At 42.2% G+C, this 21,138-nt stretch overlaps 1 protein-coding gene across 1 annotated transcript in view; it reads left to right on the top strand.

Annotated features, from left to right (window-relative positions):
- The window catches only part of FNDC3B (fibronectin type III domain containing 3B), a 183,047-nt gene that overhangs the window by 106,700 nt on the left and 55,209 nt on the right, over window positions 1-21,138 (top strand). The window contains exons 7-9 of the mRNA XM_017726881.1: window positions 11,402-11,460; window positions 17,557-17,714; window positions 19,889-19,948. Coding sequence (XP_017582370.1) covers window positions 11,402-11,460; window positions 17,557-17,714; window positions 19,889-19,948 — 277 coding nt within the window. The remainder of the gene's footprint in view (window positions 1-11,401; window positions 11,461-17,556; window positions 17,715-19,888; window positions 19,949-21,138) is intronic.

Below are 21,138 nucleotides of genomic sequence, written 5' to 3' on the forward strand. Positions count from 1 at the left end.
CCTTCTCGTGCATCTTGGCCAACTCTTCCCCGGAAGTTGCCTGAGTGCAGATAATTCCCAGGAATTTGCAAGCCTGTGAAATCTTGTCTGCATGTGACCTGTCACGAACACGGAGGTGTTCTCTTGCAGCATCCATACTGCAGGAACAAACCCAAAGTTTATGGGAAGCCTGGATGCCACAGCAGTCCCACCTTCTTTCACACCACATTGCTTCGTTAGCACGGAGTTCTACAAGCTGGGAAGGGCTGAGGCAGGCAGAGAGGAGATACACGCTATTTTTATGTGCTTATCTTGAAAGACTAAAGAACCAGCTTCATAACTTTGGCACCAGAAGTTGTAGATAAGAGACTCTCTTCATCAGCTAAGTGGGAGCACCTCCTCTTAATTTAATTGAGCAATATTCTCCCATCTTCAGTGTCAGCTGGTTTTAAAGGCGGATGGAAATGCCTCAAACTTGGTTTCGTTCAAACTTTTTGTACTTGAAAATGCGAAGAGAACACCAGGGTAGTGTGGATACACGTGCTCCAGCATGCTTGTGAGGTGCTCTGAGAGCTGGTGGTCTGGGCATCCACAGCTCTGAGCCATCAATGGGACAGAACGGGTCACCACAGTTCTGGTTACATTTTTCAGTCTCATCACAGCAGCTGTGACAAAATAAACCTCATTAGAAGCTTCCTAATCTTTCTAAGTGTGCTAACTACAGGAAACACAGCTCAAAGTCCACCGAGGAATGTGTAGGGCATATCTAGTAAAGAGTGGGGAAATCTGGCACTGGGGCTTGCATTTGACCTTATTGGGGCTTAAAAACCCTCTTGGCAGTGGCTGGTGTTTTACCTCAAAGCTGTTTTTCCCAATCCTGATCAGTTTCTGTAGACTCTCGTATTTTTATTCTCATCCGCTTTTATCCCTCCCTTGCCTCATTTTGCCAGCAGGATCTCCTTGGCAGGGCGAGCTGGATAAGCTGCCTGCTCCATCATTTATCAGGAAATCAGTGCTAAATGACGTAAGGCACAACCTCTTCCCCCAGAGGATCTTCATATTATCTCAAGAATTTGCAGCTTCTGCTGCAACTGACGGTCAAATCCAGAAGACAGAAATCTGAACCTTTTTCCTAGGAGTTTACATAATTTATAGATACACACCCAACAGAAAAAAAAAATCATACAAAGTACATTTTCATCCTGCTTAAATGCTCACTGATTAAATGCCTGTGATGGGGAGAAGAGTTACACCAAGATCTCAGAGCTTCAGAGCAAGATAAGCAGTGTATCCTCAGCAGTTAGGAGGAGATAACACGGGCCACCGACAAAGGAAGGGAATCGTGTTTCCCTTATTTGGCAGTATCTGGGACATTGAGGCAAAAGGGAGAGGGTATTTATAGGGAAGAGGTGGAACATTTCCTCCCTGCAGACTGTAAAAAATAAAACAAGTTGAAGTCTAATGATTTAATGAACACCACGTACTTGTATAGCCAGATGTTCTGGACAATGTCCGTCTGTATTTCCAGCTGGGTTTGCAAAGGTGGTGAAATGAAATTTCATGTCCCCCTGAAGTTAATAGGATTTGTTTACTGAACTCTCTCAGGCTGTGCTTCAAACCCCATCAGTTACTCTTCCTTTTCTGAGGAGGGGTGGAATTTGATTTCCAAAGTTTTTGTGACTTTCAGTATATTTGCTTTTAAGGGGAGGAAAAATTCTTAACACAGGGTGATGCTTTGAGTGTTGCAGTTAACAGAAAGGACAAACACTGTTCTAAAATGAAGCAGCCATTTCAATTTTCTCCAAGGTTTATTATAAAAGATTTTGTCCTGAAGCTCAAGTTTGGGTTTTTTGTTTCTTTTATTCCCTCTAAGGAGCTGTGCTTAGAAGCAGCTGCTTTGATTTACTGCAATTCATGTGACTTGTGCCTGAATTTCGTCTCAGCAATGAAATCCAGAATGAGTTGAAATTCCTGTAGCTTTGCCGAATCCTTCCCAGCCATCAGTAATCAGGTGGATATTTCTGTGAAATACTTTAAATATTTGGAAAGGTTCTTAGTGGTGAAACTGGTTGTGCAAATATCCAAGATCACATTTTGCCCTTGTTCCATACAGGACTGCTAATTGCCCATGCACTGCTTTCAGCTCACTGGTAGAAAGTTGGTACAGACATTATAGATCAGGTTTTTTAAACATTCTTGAGTTCATTCTTCCCATCTCAGACATGGGAGGGCACAGACAAGACTACATCAGCCGTTTTGACTTCTGCATTTTAGAAATTCAGGCCCCAGTGTTTATTAAATGTTCTGTTCAGTATCCTTCTAGCTCACATAGTCATAGTTCATCCTTCAGACTTGACTGCAAAACAATTTAGGCTGGGATTGCTTGAGTCAGTTGATTGTCATCTGTCATGAGGAAGAGAATTTATTTCTGTTCTGCTGTCAATCTGTAGGTGTTTGGGTTGATTTGAAGAGGGGAGGGGAAGCTCTTTGCCTTCCCTCATCTCTGAGCTCTGGTGCCTGGGCTGAGTGGAAAGAAAAAAATGTTGTCTTTTGTTTTCTCTTGAACAGAAAAATGGTTTCTGGGATTACTGTGATCTCCTCCACTACTCACTGCAATTTCATTGTATCATAGTTTTCATCTGGAGAAGTAGGTCAGTGATTTACATTGGTAACAGAAGAGCTTAGGTTGGGGTTCATTCAAAGAATGTTGTAATTGCAGCCCCTCACTAGGTTGCCATTGAAAAATCCCAGTGAAGGCTTCATGAAAAATCTTTGCCTTTCTAGCATCATGATTTGGTATGGTTGTATTAAAAACAAAACAAGAAAAACGAACCAAACAAAAAAACTCCACTTTTTTTTCCTGAGGAATCTAGCATCTTTCTGCCCTCAGTTGTGACTGAGGGCAAAATTTGGCCTGCAGTCATTTTCTTAAAACTTTTTTAGTTCATGATGGGTGCTGCTGTGCCTCTGCATTGGGGAAGTGCTTTGCTGCCTTCCTCTTGTTGTAGCAAACTCCGTGGCTTTACAAGGTTCACTGCCAAGGAAGTTGTTAATTTTGGCTGAGGTGCTCTGTTTAATCCCCAGCAAGTTTGGAACTCCTATGGAGTCTGTTTTGGCTGTGCTGTATGATTGTTTTTCTGTGCAAATACGCAGTTCTGCAGGTTATTTGGCTAGTTTTGTGTTTGATCAGGAAAATGCTCTTATTGTGTAATAGGCAGATTAACAAAGGGTTTTATGGCCAGAATTGCCTATGGTCATATTTTTGAATGCCAAGAAGTAAGTTTTATTTTGTGTTCAATACTGGTGCCATTGTCCCCAACACTGGGGATGGTATTTCAGAGGAAAATATTTCCTCACTGGCATGGGGCAGCAGACACAGGAATTTAAAGTCCAGACTGGGCACACTGGAGATTTGTCACTCTGTGTGCATGAGGGATTGTGCTTTCCACCTCAGTTCTTGTAGAGTTCAGGACTCACCTCTGCCCCAGCAGGACTTGGTGTGGCTGTCCCAGCAGAGACACTCAGGAGTGACAGAGACAAAACCAAGCTTGTGGTGGGATGCAGTGGAGCTGTCAGTGACCCGGTTGGGAAGAGAAGACTAATTCTTGGTGCTGTCAGACTTGTGCTTTTTGTCAGTGCAAGGAGGAGTTGTGAGTCTCCTTTCACTATCTGTGGTCATGATGCTGAGGCTCCTACTTTGCCTGGCTGTGAGAGTCAGATGCCAGGACTGAAGGGAACCTTTTCTTTCTGAGAGGAAATCTCCCCTCTGTAAATGCCAGATGGTGTAATTTCACAGCTGCTGTCAGACATCCTTTTGAGCCACTGTTTCACAGTTTAACAAACATGGGTGTCTCAGCCCTGCTGCTGACCATCCCCTCTTCCTACTCTGAGCTGGGGAAACCTGTGGAGTTTTTATGGCCATGTCACCTGGGGTGCTGGGGACAGCAAGGTGCAGCTCGGCAGAAGTTACATCCCCTCCTGATTGACAACTGGGTTCCTCAGCCTGGAGAGCAACCCTTGAGTGTGGCAAAGGCTGGACAGGCAGTCACAGGGAATGAGGAGAAACAAGAGGGACAAAGCATGAAGCAGCACGCAAATAAGTGGAAGGAATTAAGGGTAAGGAAATTCCATGCATCCCAACTATTGTACAATTTTTATTGCGCTATTCTGAGGAGTGTGAAGAACATCATTGTTCCTAGGAAGAGATTAGTGTTGGCAAAGTCTGTAGTGAGAACGAAACATCAGCCTTCTACCTGGAAAGTGGGAGTCAGGAGCTCCAGGAAAGTTTTAGGAGGGACTTCCAGTCTTCTTGTCAAATACTTGACCAGAAGTTGGAGGGGTGGACACTACTTTGTTTATCTGCAAAGCTTTTACTGTCTTCCCAACCCCACATAGTCTGCAGGCTGCTGCAATAGAACAGCAAAAGGGAAGCTGCTGAAAATAAAAAGAAAAAATATTTTGACACAGAAAATAAGCTAAAGCAAGTTGAAATGATGAAAAAAGAGCGCTCCAAGAGGAGGTCCTGTGTGTAAGTGGTTTGTTGTTCCAGCAGATTCGGCTTGGGCTTCCTCTGTTTCTGTGGGTTATGTCATTGTTTAATTTGGTGTTCCTTCAAACCCAGCCAGCTGCAGCCATCCACAGTGCACTGCCTCAGTTATCTGCTTTGGGAGATGTACAAAGCGCTGGCTCAAGATGTCAAATGGATGTGATGGAGATGGGGGGTTGCTGTATTTTACTAAGAAAGCCCTTTTCTGCCTTCTAATGGACCAACTGTGTGTTCACAGTAGGAATTCGCTCAGATCTCCAGCCAGTAAAGTAGGAGTTGTTTTTGCTGTCTTCCAGCAGTAGCAGCAAAGAAGCAAAGAAAAAACAAACCAAACATGTCACTTACCCTCCGTTTGTCCCTTGCATCCAGCCTTTTATTTCCCTTGTAGGTTGCTATTGATCTTATTTTCCTTCCTCCACCCCAATGAAAAGCATAGATCCAAACAGTAATGGAGGACAGGTAGGATTGGGCACCCTTGCATTTATTTTTAAAACACTTTTTAGCCCAGGTGACTTCATTATGTACATCTGAATGCTTCCACATCTGATCCTGATCCCTGTGATAGCAAGTGCCTTTGGTTGAAGAAGGATGAGCTGTGAATTTGCACTCCAGGTACTTTGGAGTATCCTGTCCTATGGACAATAGGATACTGAAGCAGTCAAGGTGAAACTAGCAGGTCAATAGATATGGATTATGGCCAGGACATCTCTGAAACGTGGGATTAAATTCATGCCTAAATCACAGTGCTGTAGAGGCAAAGCACTTCGGTTATCCTTTGCTTTATTGTCCCAGTGAATCTAGATGACTAGAGATTTGATTTTTCTGATTCCAGATCTGAAAATGTGATTTGTGATTTTCTGGAGTTTATACAGGGGTTTTGTTCTGTTTGCCTTCAGTTATTCGGGGAGTGACTTGAGGGGTTTTTTGGTGGTGTTGTTGTTTTTTTGGGGGTTTTTTTTGGTTTTTTTTTTTTTCTCTCTATATGGTTTGGTCTTTAAGGACAAATAATGACAAATAAGCTCCTAGAAATTAATTAAGGCATGTTAGCAGGAGAATTCAGATAGCAACAGTGGGAAGGCTCTTAGAAATGGAAAAATTGTGATACACTCATGCATAGCAATTTTTAAAAAATTAGAACATGTTTTAGCAATTGTATCTAAAGTTGGATAACATCAATCTCTCTACCTTTGTCTGGGGAGCCATAATTGTGTTTTATCATTGGTATTTTTTATTAGCTTTTGTGTAATGAACAGAAATGGGAAACATTTAATATTTAGAAATCTCATCCAGGCATTTGTAGGCTTAATTAATCTTCCTTGGTGTATTACAGGTTCAGCATGGTGTGATTGACTGTTTTGAGTATAAATATATTTTTTCACAGGTTTTTTTTTTATTCTGAAGGGCTCCTTGTTCTGCCCAGTGTGGAAGTAGTGCCGGGAAGAGTATTTTAAGTACTGTGTGTTCAGCATGACACTGGGTTTGCCCTTCCCAGTATCACATCTGTCAGGCAGCAGTAGCCTGGCAGTTTACCAGTGACCCTGCCCAGTCCTGGGCTGCCTCCCTGACAGACTGGAAAGCTGCATCAAACTGGGTTAGGCAGGAATTTGTCCTAGGTCTAATTTTATTCAATATTTTCATTAAGGACTTGAAGGATGGAATAAGGATTGAGAGTTATTAAATTATAGTCCATATCAGGCTCTGATAGGGTTGAGAGTGCATGATGGGTCAGGGAAGGAGAACAAGACAGGAGGAGAGCTCTGTGATGGCCTTCAAATAAAAAGTTTGATGAAGGCAAGAGCCATGTACTGCACTGCAGATAGCTGTTCTCAAACCTGCTGGGTTTTTTAATTAGGTGGTAGTTCTGGGAGGAAAAGGAGATTACAAACCCTAAGAGTCAAGTTATTCTGTAATTAAAGAGAAGAGGAAACCTCCAAGAAAGCTCTGTGAATGGGTCCTTAGTTCTGGTGCTGCCAGGGCCCCAGCTGGTTCACGGTGGGCAGGGCTGTGCCACGTCTTCAGAAGGATGGAGACCAATTTAAAAACATGGCACAGGACAGCAGCAAGTGGGGTCTGGTAAAGACAGGTGTGGAGAAATGAGCTTGCTTTTAGTTAAAGGAAGAAATTCCTTCAAGTATGTGAAAGGTGGCAACAAAGAAAGGGGTGATGAACTGGCCTGGGGCAGATGTGCAGGAAGGAAGGGATAAGTTTCAGGGTCAGCAGGGAGGGGTGAGATGATCTTCCCAGTGATGAGGGGAGAAAAAGATGCTGTGGTAGTTCGACTAGCTGAGAAGTTTGGAGATTGCCATGATCATGGGGCAGGAGGTAATTTATTTAATTGTCATTTATTTTGAAAAAAATGGGCTAGGGAGCCATTTCAGAGAAATGGTTTGGGTGTTGATGATCATGTTTCAGTGTAGGAGGATGGACTCGGTGACTCTGTCACATCCCCTCTGGTCCTGTGACTCAGCTGCTGCGTGACATCTGCAGCTTTAGGTTTGTTCTTGTACAAGGAGTTTATTAACTTATATTTCTGCAATTCCCTGAAAGTGTGCATGTGTTCTTCTTGGTGCCTTCAGCTTTGACATCGGCAGGCAGCTCACAGAGGAGCTGGGCTGTGTTTTGAAGAGTTCATTTTCTCGGGGGCTGTAGGTTGTGCTGTACGTGACTGATGAAAGATCTTTCCCAGCATTAAAGCTGGTCACAGCCCCGATAAATCTGGAACAAATTCTGAGAAAGCATGTCATGTTATGACTGGCATATCTGTGAGCATGGAGCTCTGCTTGAGAATTAGACTCAAAGTTTGCAAAGTGCTAGTGCTGATGTCATTCCCTTGGAATGGAAAGGCTGTTGAAACAGTAAATACTTTCTGTGGCCAGAAGCTAAGTCTTGAGCCGGACCTTTTCCTCTCTTCGAGGGAAAGAATGCAGAACAAACCTAAAATGTGTATTTGCAATGGGAAAATCTTAATTAGTTTAGAGCTTTTAGCTATTTCAAACCATTTACATACACAGCTGCTGTTCATGCAAACATGTAAACTATGGATGGAAGCTTCAAACTTACCTTGAACTGACATTTTTTTCCCTGTTTTTTAAAGCTGTGCTTGGTGTTTAAAAGTATGGTTGGAAAGGTCTGAAAATTATATTTGTGCTGTACGTGCAGAAAGGAACATAGACACAGGCTAACAGAAGCATAGAATAAAAGGCTTTAGTTCAGCAAGACTTGACACTGAAACCCTGTTAGCACCAAACAGCTGCTGAGAAAGTGTTTGGTGTTTAGAGGCGTTTACTCCTGGTTGTATCTAAAGACTTTTGTTTATGATTCAAAACTCTGAAAAAAGAGAGCACTGAAATACAAGCTTAGATGTAGTCCAGGTCTTTCAGCTGGCTTTTCTGCAAAAAAACCTTGGATCCAAAGAACCCACAGCCTGGGAATTAGAACCTAATGCTGCATCTTGGGAGTGCCATAATCTCCCTCAGACAGTGGGATTAACAGGGTAACTCAGATTTTTGTACTGTCCCTCAGAGGACCCCATTGAGCATTCACAAGGAATTCATCCCCACCCCCAGCTTCCTCCTAGGAGGAAGAGTTTTGCCGTGACAGATGTGGGGAACAGATGTTGAGAGGAAAAGTTATAATGGGACAATGACCTGAAGTGTTAGTTGGGCTCTTCCTTAACATGACTGAGCTTCTGTTCCCGATGGCAACGGAGGAAAGCAGCTCATGCTGCCCCTGCAAGCCCCAGTGTTTGGGGGGGGTTTGACACACAGAGATTTTCTGTCTTCATGTCAGATACTCAGTGTTCAGTCAGCTGAGGGAGAGGAAGGGACCAAGACTGAAAATGCAAATCGACTGTCTGTTGTTCAGGGACAATTAGTCCCAGGTGGGTGAATCATGCTCATCCACCCACCACCTTTCCTGAGCAGCTCTAGGTAGTTTTTTTGAACTTGAATCTTCTGTTTTACATCAAGACTTGCCCATTTCTTGCTGCTATTCTGCATCTGTGGTGTCCAGCAGATGCTCATGCTCCTTGTCCCTAAATGCTCCAGTGATCTAATCTGGAGTACAGTCCTCGATGGCTGCTGAGTAACAACAGAGAGCAGGGAGGAAAGGCCTTCCAGCAGCTCTGTGTTACCAGATAGGCCATATCAGATGATTTCTTTCCTTCTCTATTGTCTTCTGTTTTGGAAGGCTTTCTGCTCTTTGTTGGCTCAGAAGGAAGATGTTGAGCTTGATACTTGAGAGAGATTGGCAGGTTAGAGCAACTTCCCTACTGAGGGAGGGATTTGGGACAGGTCTCATTCTCCTTAGCTTAGTCTAGCTCAGGAGACTGTGAATAATTATGTTTATTACAGAAAGGAAGTCAGCCACCCAGAGAAGCCTGAGATTTTTTTTTATGGCTCTTGAAATGGGAAACTAAGTTTTGAAATACTGTAAATACTGTAATTCTTGATAACCACTCCTGAGGTCCCCTTTCAACCTGAGCTATTCTCTGATGCTATTATAGACCTCACTTGTGGATGTTTATTGCTTTCTGCCTTTAATATGTGCTGTGTTTTCACAGGGCATTATTTATTGTATGTATCCCATTCCTTCTCTCCCTCTCCCCAAAGTTTTTGAAGGAGACTTGTCTTCTTCTGCCTCCATCTTATCTGTATAAACTCTTGGTGACATAAATGTCCATATTGACCACATAAATGTCCACCTCTGTAATAACCCAAGTCTTCTGTATCTGGTGCCCAGAGCCTTCTCTGTGTGAACGAGATACACAGTTGGGACACTAATACAAAAAATTCCCTGAGTAGGACTCTTCTTTGAGAAGTTTGGAGTACTTAAATTATTTATTTGCTGGGCATACCCACCTCCCTTAAGTGCTGGAGTCAGTTCCTGTGCCTGGAGCAGTTTGAACCCTCAGCCCTGACCTGCAGAGGGTCGGAGGCCTCAGTTACTGTACAGAGCATTCACCTTTCATGGGAGAGGGAAATGAGATTTCTTTGGGCTTCAGGGTTTGTTTTCCTCTCCTGCTCAGTGCAACAGAGCATCCTTGCTAGAAAGCAGAGAGAGGAAGGAAAATTCAGTCCACATGTTTGGGATTTAAGGTTGAGAGTGATTCACGCTCAGCTTCTGGGGGTTGTAATTAGGGGTGACATAATAACCATAAGCTTTCGATAAAATAGTAGCAGCTTTCTTGTTACGCTCTGAGCTGCAGAAGCTGCTTCTGATTAGCATCCCTTTGAGATAGGCCTGCAGGATCTCCACACTGTGCAGATCTGGCCCCAGGCTTTTGTGGCACAGTTCAACTTCTTTACTGATGCTGAAAGGAACCCTGAATTCTGAAATATCCCAAATTTTGATGTTTTCACTTGGATCAGCATCTCAGCCTTTTCCTTGGCCATTTTAGTCCATCTGTGTAGTTTTTAAATCAGTATTATCATATTCTGGCTCAATCCTGCCAGTTTATGCTCTTTATAATACACTCTGAGGGTTATCTGCTATGGAAAAAAAACCAATCTTGCTATCCTCCACTTCTCCTGAAATATTACTACTCCTTTTTTTTCCAAGTGGCTGAGGCTAAAAGGAATCCAGGAATGTGTGCAGCAGGAGATCTGTCATTCCCACTCCACACCAAGGTGCATTCTTGTAGGGAGAGATGGGCATTTACACTGGAATTCTGCCATTAGCATTCAGCCAATTCTATTTTTTGGCAGTCGAGCACATGGAATTTTTAAAAAGAAGATCTACTTTTTTAAAGCAGGTCACAGACAAAAATAAAGACACATTCTTGGGCTACAAGAAGTAGGTCAGGTTTTGGGGGAATCATTAGTGAAAGCTGTTGATCTGATCCCACCTGTTTATTAATGTTTTTGGCCTTCCTATGCCAAGTACATCTGGCTCATTTTGCTTTAGGTGAGATATAGTCTTCTGCTTTGGTGAGCAAACTTTTTGCATTAGCATTTTAAAAAAGAAAAATAAAAAAACCCCAGGAAAATATGTTCCTAGTTTTCCATTAGAGAATACTGTAGTGGAAAGTGAGGCCTCTCTGTGCTGTCGTCCAAAAGGAATAAAGCTGCTTTGTGTCACCTCATTACTCTAAGCTGATGTTTCACCTCAAGATTGTTTTGGGGGGGAGGATGGGGGAAAGGCTGATTGCACTGCTGAGAGGATGGCCTCTGCAGCACGTCCTGCACAATTATCCCTCTAATTTAGGGGGAGCATTTCACAGCTTGTAGGTACCTCTGTAGCCCCTGCAAGAGCTGCTGTGCCAGGCACAAGGCTCGGGCAGGGAGGATGGATTGCTGCTGGTCAGACTTTGGAATTCGCCTGGCATCACTTTATTGCCTGTGCAGTTGGAAGGTGGCTGTAAAAGAGCTTTGGGCATTACCCAGTTTAAGGACAGGTGTCTGCAGGGTGGGTGCTGGGGCTCAGGGCAGGCACCTGTGTGGCTCCTCTGGGCTTTCCCTGAATGGGACAAGGACACTTGTCCTCTCCAGATCCCTGCTGAGCAGATGGACAGCCCAGTCTGCAGCTGCTGGAGTGAGGGAGGGTTTTGCTGGGCCTCTTCCACGGCCGAGCTCTGGAAGTGGGGTGGTTTTGCTCTCTGAATGCAAATCACAATTACCAGCACTGTTTGTGAAGGACACCTCTACAAATAGTCTCACCTTGCTGAATATCTGCAATTAGTGGAAGTTTCATTCTCTCCTTTTTCTTTTTTATTTTTTTGTAATGATAGTCCTTGTAACTGCATGCCTTAAATCCACAAGGCAACTGATGCTTGGATGCAGGTGATATCTGTCTCTCTCCCGCCCCTATTTTTATGAAATTTTTGTATAATTGTGGTAATTTATTTCTCCTCCTCTTTCCACATTCTCTATTTTACAGAATTTGATTCAGAAACAAAAAGGGTTCAAGACATTCTTTCTGGAATGGAGAAACCACAGGTATGTGATCCCAAATTGCCCCACAAATGTACAATAGCAAATGTGGTAAGTAGATTGTGTCAAAACATACTGGTGATTTCACAGGGGAGCACCTCTAATTTTTTCTCTTAGTAGGTTGTTGCCACTAACTCATTTTACTGGGATATAAATCTGAAGGATCTTTTGTGCTCGGGGGTGCTTGAGGGCTCTGCCCACTCCAGGAATTGCACCAGCTGTCTGTTTCCAGAGGACAATTCCCAGTATTCATACTGTGATGGGGAACTCAATGCACTGGGGTGACTTACATAGCTCTTACCCCCCCCTCTCCCCTGGGTTTTATTTTATTTGTCATGAGCAATTTGTCTTTAATCATGATTAAATTAAGCTAATTCTATTATTCAATGGCAAATTAGTGTAGTCTGTGTTTGTCTGAGCCATAAAAGCCTGTGAATTATAATGGAATTGAATCACCCTGTAAATAACCCTAATGCTGAGTGTGACTGCAGTCAGGTGAGGTTATTAATAAATCTGGTTGTAAGCCCTTTGAATGTCATGGTTTTCTAGTTTCATGTGTCCAGTGAAAGCCAGAAGAATACTGTGGGTCTGAATGGATGGTCCAAGCCAGCACTGGAAGAAGCAGTCGTGGGGCAGAGGGAGACAGAGGTCCCAAAGCACAGCCTATCTCCTTTGCTCTCTAGGGCTCAGGCCTTTCTCTGTCCAGCTGGAGAGATAGGGCACAAATAAGCAGATAAATAAAAAATAGTGGTGGAAAGCTCATGTGAAGATTGGGTTCAGCTGATAGAGGCTGATACAAAGACATTCTGCAGTGGGAGCCTTGGCTGCAGGAGTGGCAGAGCTCAGGGATAGCCAGGTGTGAACACAGGCTGTGTTTTATTTTTTGGCCTCTCTTCTCATGGATGCTTTTGTTCTGAATAAATACAAAAGGTGTTTGGTCTTAAATTGCTCCATCAGTAGGTGCTGGATCCTGGTGTCCTGGCATGGGCAGGAGCAGGTTCAGAGCCAGCCACAATCTAAGCCAGACGTGCCAAGATGATGAACAGCAGCCTGAGTTCTGTTCACAAGGAGGAAGTCACCTCATTGTGTGTGGAAACAAGTGACAATACTAAGCTGAAGACTTGAGAGAAGAGTTTCAGTGTGATCAGAAGGGAAGAAAGGGCACTTACACAGAATTAGGCTTGTTTCTTGTACAGAGGGAGTCAGTATTTCTGTACCAAGGACCACCTGAATGTTACTCATTTGGTCAATAGCCACAGCCAGGTGCTTTTACAAAGATCCAGAGAGCTGACAAGAAAAATGTGTTGTTTCACACTTTAGAGGTAGGAAGAGAAGCTATTAGAGCAATTTGCAGGATTCTAAGATCTGTACAATTAGACTTACGGTAACCAGAGACTTTAAAGCAGAAAGAAGCAAACCCCAAAAAATAGACAAATATAATTTTCCTTTAATCATATAAAAAATAGGATTTTAAAAAAAAGAAAATCTAAACCATGGCAAATGCTGGTTCAATAATAATGACATTTACTGAGGTGATGTTGGGGATTATCTATTACTCTCTAACTTTGACATTTGTGAGTAATTAAACTCACAGGACTCTCACAAATCATGAATTGCTGTGAATGACTGTGTGTAGTCAGTATTACATCTGGTAGAAATATATCATATTATGCATAAGCAGTAGTCTTGGTCATGTTTCTTGGCAAATCTTATGCATATATAAGTGAAAAATAAACAATATATAGGAAAACAACAGTAAAGAAAGAAATGATGCAAAGCAAAAGAGCAGAGTGGTGAGTCAGTGACAAGTGGGTGATGCTGTGGCTGCAGCACAGGGATTTGATTTGTCCAAGTGGGCAGCTCCCTCCATCCATGGCGGGGACCCCATCTGGAGGGATGAAGCCATCCAAAGGGATTAGCCTTGTGAGCAACTCCTGCAGGAGAGCTATCACAGGGAGGTTTCTGGATTGTACAGGTACCTCTCTGAGTACAAAATACACACACTTTTAAAATCATTACTTCATAGAAGGTCTGTTTTCAATAATAGACATTGTTACCTGTTGGAGAGATGTGCAGCCAAGCTGTAAATTTAATCAGAGCTTTGTCCCTTTAACAGCCAGAATTTTAAAAGGCACCTTTTGCTTTTATTCCCCCGTGATTTTGTGTCAACTGAAATATGTTTTTAGTGCACGTTATCACAGACAAAGTAAGCATTCTCTGAAACAAGTAACTCGGTGAGGGGAGGGAAACTTGACTCTGGGTTTCTGAAGTGGCCGCATCTGACGGCGCGGCTGCCGAGGGGCTCGGGGGGACATCACCCCCCGTGGGGAATCACTGTGGCTCTGTCAAACCACGGCTCAAACATCAGCCTGGCTTTCCAAAAGGCAGCCTGCTCCCGCTGACTGGCTCTGCAGCGAAACTCATATTTAATCACTGAGGTTTTTGCCTAAAATTGCAGGATTAGAGCCATAATTTAAAAGCAGAATCTCGACCCAGTAATAACCGTGAATTCGTTTGACCCCCGAGCCTTTCAAACCGTGCCCTCGAGGGAGTAAATGAATGTTGCTTGCAGTGTAGTTCTCACACATACAATGAGCCCCCGAACCACACGATGCCTGTGAATGCTAACCCGGAATTTGAAAGATAATGGAAGTTGTACAGAAACATTTTTCATTACCTGAAAGATGGGAAGGACCGATACCCATCAGTGTTGTAGCCTTATTGAAGCGGTGCAGGAGCTGGATTCTTTCCCAGGGGCTTTCATGGAATAATTATTTACACCACCGAGTTTTGATAGAGCAGAAAGGAGGCATTTACTGTGTAAACCGAGAAGTTTTCAGAAACTAATTAACTGTGCTTTTCACCAGACGTACAGAACTCCTTGTGGGAGAATCTTTTGTTAGGTCTCAGCTAAAAGGCCAAGCCAGCCCTCTTCAAAGGAAGCACAGTGATTTGGGGACAGATGAGACAGGCTGGGGGAGCTCGGGAGCAGCACAAAGGTTTACCTGCCCAGCCTGAGAAGAGGTGCTCTGGCTGCTTATATTTTGGTCAGATGGAATTAGTGCACTGTTAATGAACAATAAGCTGGTTTTTAGTGATGGTGAAGTATTTCTGTCTGCAAGTTCAGAAGGGCTGTTAAGCCCAGCATCATGGTGGTAGCTGGGCTGTTCCTTACAGCATGGAAAGGGCTGGTCCAGGTCTGGAAAGGTATTTGTGTAAGCTAGAAAAGTTGGAGGTAAAGATACTGAGCTGTTTTGCAAGTGTCTGCTTGTTATTCTCAACATATCATAACCCCATTTATTTAACTTGCCCTTTTTCACAGCAAAGCTAGTGCTTCCTGCTCCAGGTACGAGTTCCTTGGTAAACTAAGTGGTGGCTTTGGCCATGACAGGAGATACTGGCAGGTAGCTGTGATATGGTATCAGCCTGTTGGTCACGGAGCAGCGATAGGTTTATCTCCAGCCACACAAATAAACCTGTTCCCAGCTGACGTGCGCAGCCCAGGGAGGGAATAGATTTGCCTTTTCTGACTTATCTCGCAGACAGTGACCCTTCACTTGCTTTCCTATACTTGCTGTGTGTGCTCAGTGCAGGTAAGACTGGTATTTAACAGTTTCCAGCAGCAGTTGCTGTGTACCTACGAGCTCCAAGGCAGCCAGCAGCCACTCCGGGTGCTCCTTCCCTCTGAAATTAATGGTGTAGATGGAGCAGCTTAGCAACTGGGTTTGGACTTTTATCCTCTGCATGCTGGCTTCAGAATAATAGTCTGACAGTTTCTAGCAGTTAGCCCACAAGATACTTTCCCTTGTTTTCAGAAACCTAAGACCTAACTTTTTACAGATTGCTGAAGTTCATGGAGGGCCAGAGCTTTGCCGTATGCGGAATATATACGTGTGTCCTTGGGAGTAGTCATAGAGAAAAACATTTCAATAGAACATTGGCAGGATATCATGCCTCCAGCTCCAAGTCTGTCTGAATTTATGAAAAACAATTATGCAAGCATATTTCCATAATAAAAGAAACTGCATGTTGATGGGCTGAGCTGGCATAGTAGTAATGTCTGTTAAAAAAACCCTAAAATCTATTTGGATCTTGTTATTCAGTTTTCTGATCAAAATATTATTTTAAATGCCGATTGTATCTTTGCCACAATTTCATTTACATACGTGTGTATATACATATATGCATGTATCTCAAAAAAATTAACTTATTTGCCTTACTTGAATCATTCAAGATTCTTATAAGGTATCTGATCCAGTATCAGGGTTAACTGGTCCAAGATTTTAAAATAAACATTGATTTCATAGCATCAGAAAAACATGATAAGAAAATGCCATGAAGGCAAGGAATGCCATGAAAATTCCTACAAGAATTTGCTTGTCCCTATTTTTTACAAAGAAAGCTTGATGCTACTTAAACCTTCTTGCCTTAAAACTTATTTTTCACATTATGTTGAACAAAGGTTTTCTTTTTTTGGCAAGACTTAAACGTGCTGCTATAAATTAAAATCTCTAACTTTTGAGATCATGGTGTTTATGATGAGACATTTCATGGTGTCACCTACTTGTCAGGCTGTTAAAAATGGATTTATGACTTGCTCAGAAAGAATCTGCGTGATATATGGGTATCAGACACAACAGTTGCAGTGCTCATCAGCTGGAAGCAATGTGTTTCCATGCGAGAAGTTAAATATTCTCCATTATATAAAGATATCCAGAAGCTGGAGTGCTAAACAAGCAGTCCCTGAAAGCAGATTGCTAATAATACTTGATTCCCAAGTAATTTGTGGGTAAGGGGTTTCACTTGTCTCAACAAAAGTTAGGAAATGTGTAACTGAGCACCTGCAGCATTCATGTTACACCTTCTGAAATAACGTCATCTTGCTCTTTGTGTTGCAAAAATCTGTCCAAATTACAGATGCAATGAAATTTGTTGCATAGGAAAAATAAAGAATATAAACCCTCACTCTTTGATTCCTCCATATGGAGGCTAACTAAAAAATATTCTTTATATATTCACTACACTTAAGAAGGGAAAACACTGTTATTTTAATGATGAAAAGTGGAGAGTTGGTGGCAGAACATTTGAGGCTCTGGAGGCTTTGAGGCTTCCCTGGGATATTTCAGCAGGCTTGTATGAAAATGTGCTGCCTTTCCCAGATAACCAGTGCAGCTATTGCTTTTTATTATTTTTCTTTTGAGACAGTGACAGGGGGGATTTTTTTATTCTTCTTTCTTGGCCTGATAACAGAAGGCTGTTCTCTGGGAAGCTGCTGCTGTGTGCAGCTGATGTGCCAGTGGCTCTCCTGGTGAGCAGGGTCAAGCTAGTTCTGTAAGCTGTGTGAACCTGGCTCTCCAAAAGGATACAGTGGCACTGGTGGAGTGGTAAAATCGTTTTGGTGCAGGGGTTTGAAGTACTTTTTCCCTGTTTTATTAAAAGAGATTCCTCACCCATCTGCCACAGAGGTGTTGCACTCAGTGGTGACTGCAGATCACACACAGATCCTTCTCTCAAAGCACAAAGTGATTGATTTGCAATGTAGTTTTTAACTGACAAATTGGACCTTTTATTATGATTTTCCCTTGTGCTTTTGAGCCAGCATAACTTTGCAGGTTGAATTGGGTTTTTCTGCTTATTTGCTGTTGAATTATTGTGGTTTCAAGTGGCAAGAAGGAACGGGATGACTGAAAAAGCCATCAGAGTTTCATTTAAAAAGCTCCCCAATAAAAACTTTAGAAAAATAATTGTGTACAAAACAATCTATAGAATAAAGTCTTTGTTCCACTTAGTTCCAGTTCCCTTCTGGGAATGGCCACAGCAGCAGGTGCCTCCAGAGTCATCCTTTGCTGGATGCTCAGACAGTGACGAGGCATTTCACTGCAGGGGAACCTTTCTCTGTATTCCTCATCTGTCAGAGATTACTTTATGCCATGAATCTGTATGCTTGTGTTGTTGATCATTTCTGACTCTTTACTTTTCAACTCTAGCTCTGAAATTTCCATTTTACAAGAAATTGATTGTGAAGATGCAAGCAAAAAGCAAATACTAACAAAGTAGTGGTTTTTTCCTTGGATTTCAGATAAACTGATGTTTCTTTTACAGGTTACAAATATTCAAGCAAGAGCAGTTTTGCTTTCCTGGTCACCTCCCACTGGCCTTCTCAATGCAGATAGACACAACAACGGTTTGCCTTACACCTGTACCTACGAGGTTGCCTTATCAGATAAAGGGAGGGATGGAAAATACAAGATCATTTACAGGTAAAACCATCATTTTTACACTTTTTTGTTTCATTAGGAGTAAGTTCTCTGACCTGTTCAGGGTGTATTCTGGCATGCCCATCAGTCACAGAAGAAAGGCACATTTGAGCACCCTGTTCCCTCACCAGAGGAGCTTGCAGGGAGCTGGTGGAGTGCATGTCACAGGGTCCCTAATTGCCACCCCATCCCACCTCCCTGGCACGTGGCAGATGCTGCCTCCAATGCTGTCACTCCCATTGCCAGTGAAAAGGTTACTTTTTCTTTTATGCTAAATGTCAAAACCTTTCATGTTCACCATGCAGGCAGGAGAGCTGCCTTCCTAATGGGCTAATTTTGTGTGGACTTGCAGAATTTAGAACAGTAAAATCTTGTTATTTCAGCTAACGAGCAAAATTTGATGGCTTTGCTGCTTTGTAATGTCTTAGGATGAGCAGAGGAGGGAGTACAGCAGTCAGTAGGTTACAGAGGCTCCCCAGAAAAACCCGAATACTTGGCTCTCAGCAGACTTCAGTAAAATTTCTGAGGGATTTCTCTGTGTCTCCTTGCAGTGATCCTCTGAGCTCATTCTGTGATCAAGTACATATGGTGTTATGCTTTTCTTTTTCCCCACTAATGACGTCTAGGAAAGAGAATTTGGAGATGTGACCTTGGCTATTGTGAAATAGCTAATCCTTCCCAAATCTCATTAAATAAAGTCCAGGTGATAGAGCATTCAAGGAATTACCTCTTGAGACCAGGGCATCTCCTTTCTTAAGATGTCCTGTGAATTAGGGTATTCCTCTTGGTATGCTGGAGGCAGGTCTTGGATAACACAAAAAGGGTGTATTAACCAGGGAAAGGCTGCCTGATTTTTCTCTTTTTCTGGCATTTACACCAGCTGTTTGTGAGCCAATGTGAGCATCTCCATAGTCAAATATGTGCTCTGCTGAGCTTTTAAAACGGGAAGGACACTTTCTAGTACTTCTTGTGCTTGTTGGTGTGATGGCTGCACATTTTCTCCTGGTTATGAAATGTTGTGCATCTGTTTTAAAGCTGCTGGTGGTGATGTGTCTCCTGCTGCTGGCCAGAGTGCAGCCTTTAGCTTGATGTGGTATGTTCCATCAGCAGCAGCAGTAATTGTTATTACTATAGGCAAAAGAGAGTCTGCAATATGTTGAATACATTGTCTTTGTGAGGAGGTACGCTCATTTCAGAGGGGAAAAACTGGATTTGGAGAGCATTGGATTATATGAAAGAAAAAATAGAAGGCTTTCTGGTGGATTTCTGGCAACCTAGCAGGCATGTGCTTTCTGCTGGATTTTGCTCTATTGATTTTGAGACATCTCCCTGTACTTGTCCAGCTAGCTATGAAATATTTCTTTATGCTAAATTGAGAGCTTTCTTGTTTCCCATATTTTAATAAAATCATGAATAAGCCAAGCTCTTACATGAGATGGCTATTACTTATTAAGCACTGACCCGTACCTTAATCTTCACAGATTTGGCAACACATGACTGAGCCCAGTGTTCATTTACCAGCAAACAAGCCAGAAGGAAAAAGAATAGCCCTAACTATGTTGGCTGCTTTTGAAATTAATAGTTTTTTTCCCTAAAATGTCTAAACCACTTTGCTTTAAGTTTTCTTGGTATTGAAAGAGAGGTGGGTCCAGCTGTTTGGGTGTTAATTAAATGTCTCCTTGCCGTGGTCCTCACAGGGAGTGTGGTTCTGGAGGAGAAAGCAGTAAGTGAAACAGTTGTGCAAGAAAGTCTGCTGCTTCCTCTGAAGTTCAATGGGTCACTTTGTATGAAGCATTTTGAATAGGGAATATGCAGAAAGTACAACAATAACGTTTGGGTTTTGCTCCTTTCAGCTCTGGGAGGGTTGAAAACCACAATGAACTTTATACAAATATCAACAAAATATAAGATAGCATTGAAATAAGCCCATATATTTAGTTTACTGAATAAATTGGTGAGATGAATTCTTTTCTTCTGTGCATATGGAGGTTTATGAAGTTTTCTAGAAACATGAAGTGCGTTGACAAATTGTTGGTATATGGTTTACTACTGTTTCTCTTTGGAGGAATTATTCTTCTTCTTTCAAATTATATCACTAGAAAATCACTAGCTGTGCTAAGTGTATTACTGCTTTTCATAATTTATTAATTTGTTGGGTTTGGATTTCTTTCCTACAGTGGAGAAGAATTAGAATACAACCTGAAGGACCTTAGGCCAGCAACAGATTATCACGTCAGGTGAGTTAGCATGAAATGAATGTCACTTAAATATAAACTCTTCAATTATATGGGAATAAATGTGAAAGTTTTTAAAGTAAATATGCAGTGTAGTTCAATAATTTCATGGTCACCTCTGTAGGTGTGTTTTTCAGTGGTTTCTAAATATTTTATGATTTTATCTTGCACTATGAGAGTGCTTTTTGAACAATATCTTTCGTTGTGTTGTTGTCATTGCTGTAGTAAGAGGCAAAAAGAAGTTTCTTTATCTGTATTTCTGTATGGATAACAGGCCTGGAAGTGCTTGTGTATGAAAGTGGGATATCTGAGGTTGTTTAAAAATTTGACTCAAGCAACTGGTGTTTCTTCAGTTCCTGTACCATAAACACTGAAAGTACTCCAGCATGCTTTTTGCATAATTAGGCCATGCTTTGGGAATTAAATCTGCTGAATACAGATCCATCTGACCATAGTTATTTCAGCATTTATTCCAAGGGAAAAAAAGGATTCACACTGACCTGTGTTGATAATTTCATAACATATTTCTCTTTATTCTGATAAAGTGTTTTACACATTTATTAACTATTAACACATTCTAGTTTTGCTCTCTGATGGTTTTAATACTTTGTTACCTGCTCATATTGCTTTTTTAAAAAGGTTTTATTTATGAACCAAGGCTTTGAATTTACATCCTGTTCACTTACCCCCAATATCCTAAAAAAAAAAATCCTTTCACTCCTGTCTATTGTTCCCTTCTGTTTTTCCTGACAAGGGCTAGGTTTGGCACACTGTTTCACATCAAGGTTGCTCCTGTTTGTTTAAAGAACAAACACCTTGCTTCTGAGTTCTGGGAAAAAAAAAAAAATCCAACACTGAAATGTGTCCATCTAGCTCTGATACTATAGACTCTTTTTAATTTTAAAGGTAGTTTCTAGTGGAGCCCTAAAATGAGCTCTTCAAGTAGAAGCACAAGACCAGAAGGAACTTGTCATAAATGAGGAAAAGATGCAGCTCCCAGGTCAGGCAGGAGTCCTGGCCTTAGCAGCAAAGAGGTGGTAACAAGGAGAAGGTTGTAAAACACTGTTGAGCTTCCTTCTGTAAGCACTGGACGTCTCTTTTGAAGCCAACTTCAAACACCAGAGAGGTCACCATGCACAGCTGGGCTGAGATTTTGGTCATTTTTAGGGACATTGTGGGTATTTGCCCCAGGT

This window comes from Corvus brachyrhynchos, unplaced genomic scaffold, assembly GCF_000691975.1.
Source record: "Corvus brachyrhynchos isolate BGI_N302 unplaced genomic scaffold, ASM69197v1 scaffold162, whole genome shotgun sequence".
Classification (NCBI taxonomy): Eukaryota; Metazoa; Chordata; class Aves; order Passeriformes; family Corvidae; genus Corvus; species Corvus brachyrhynchos.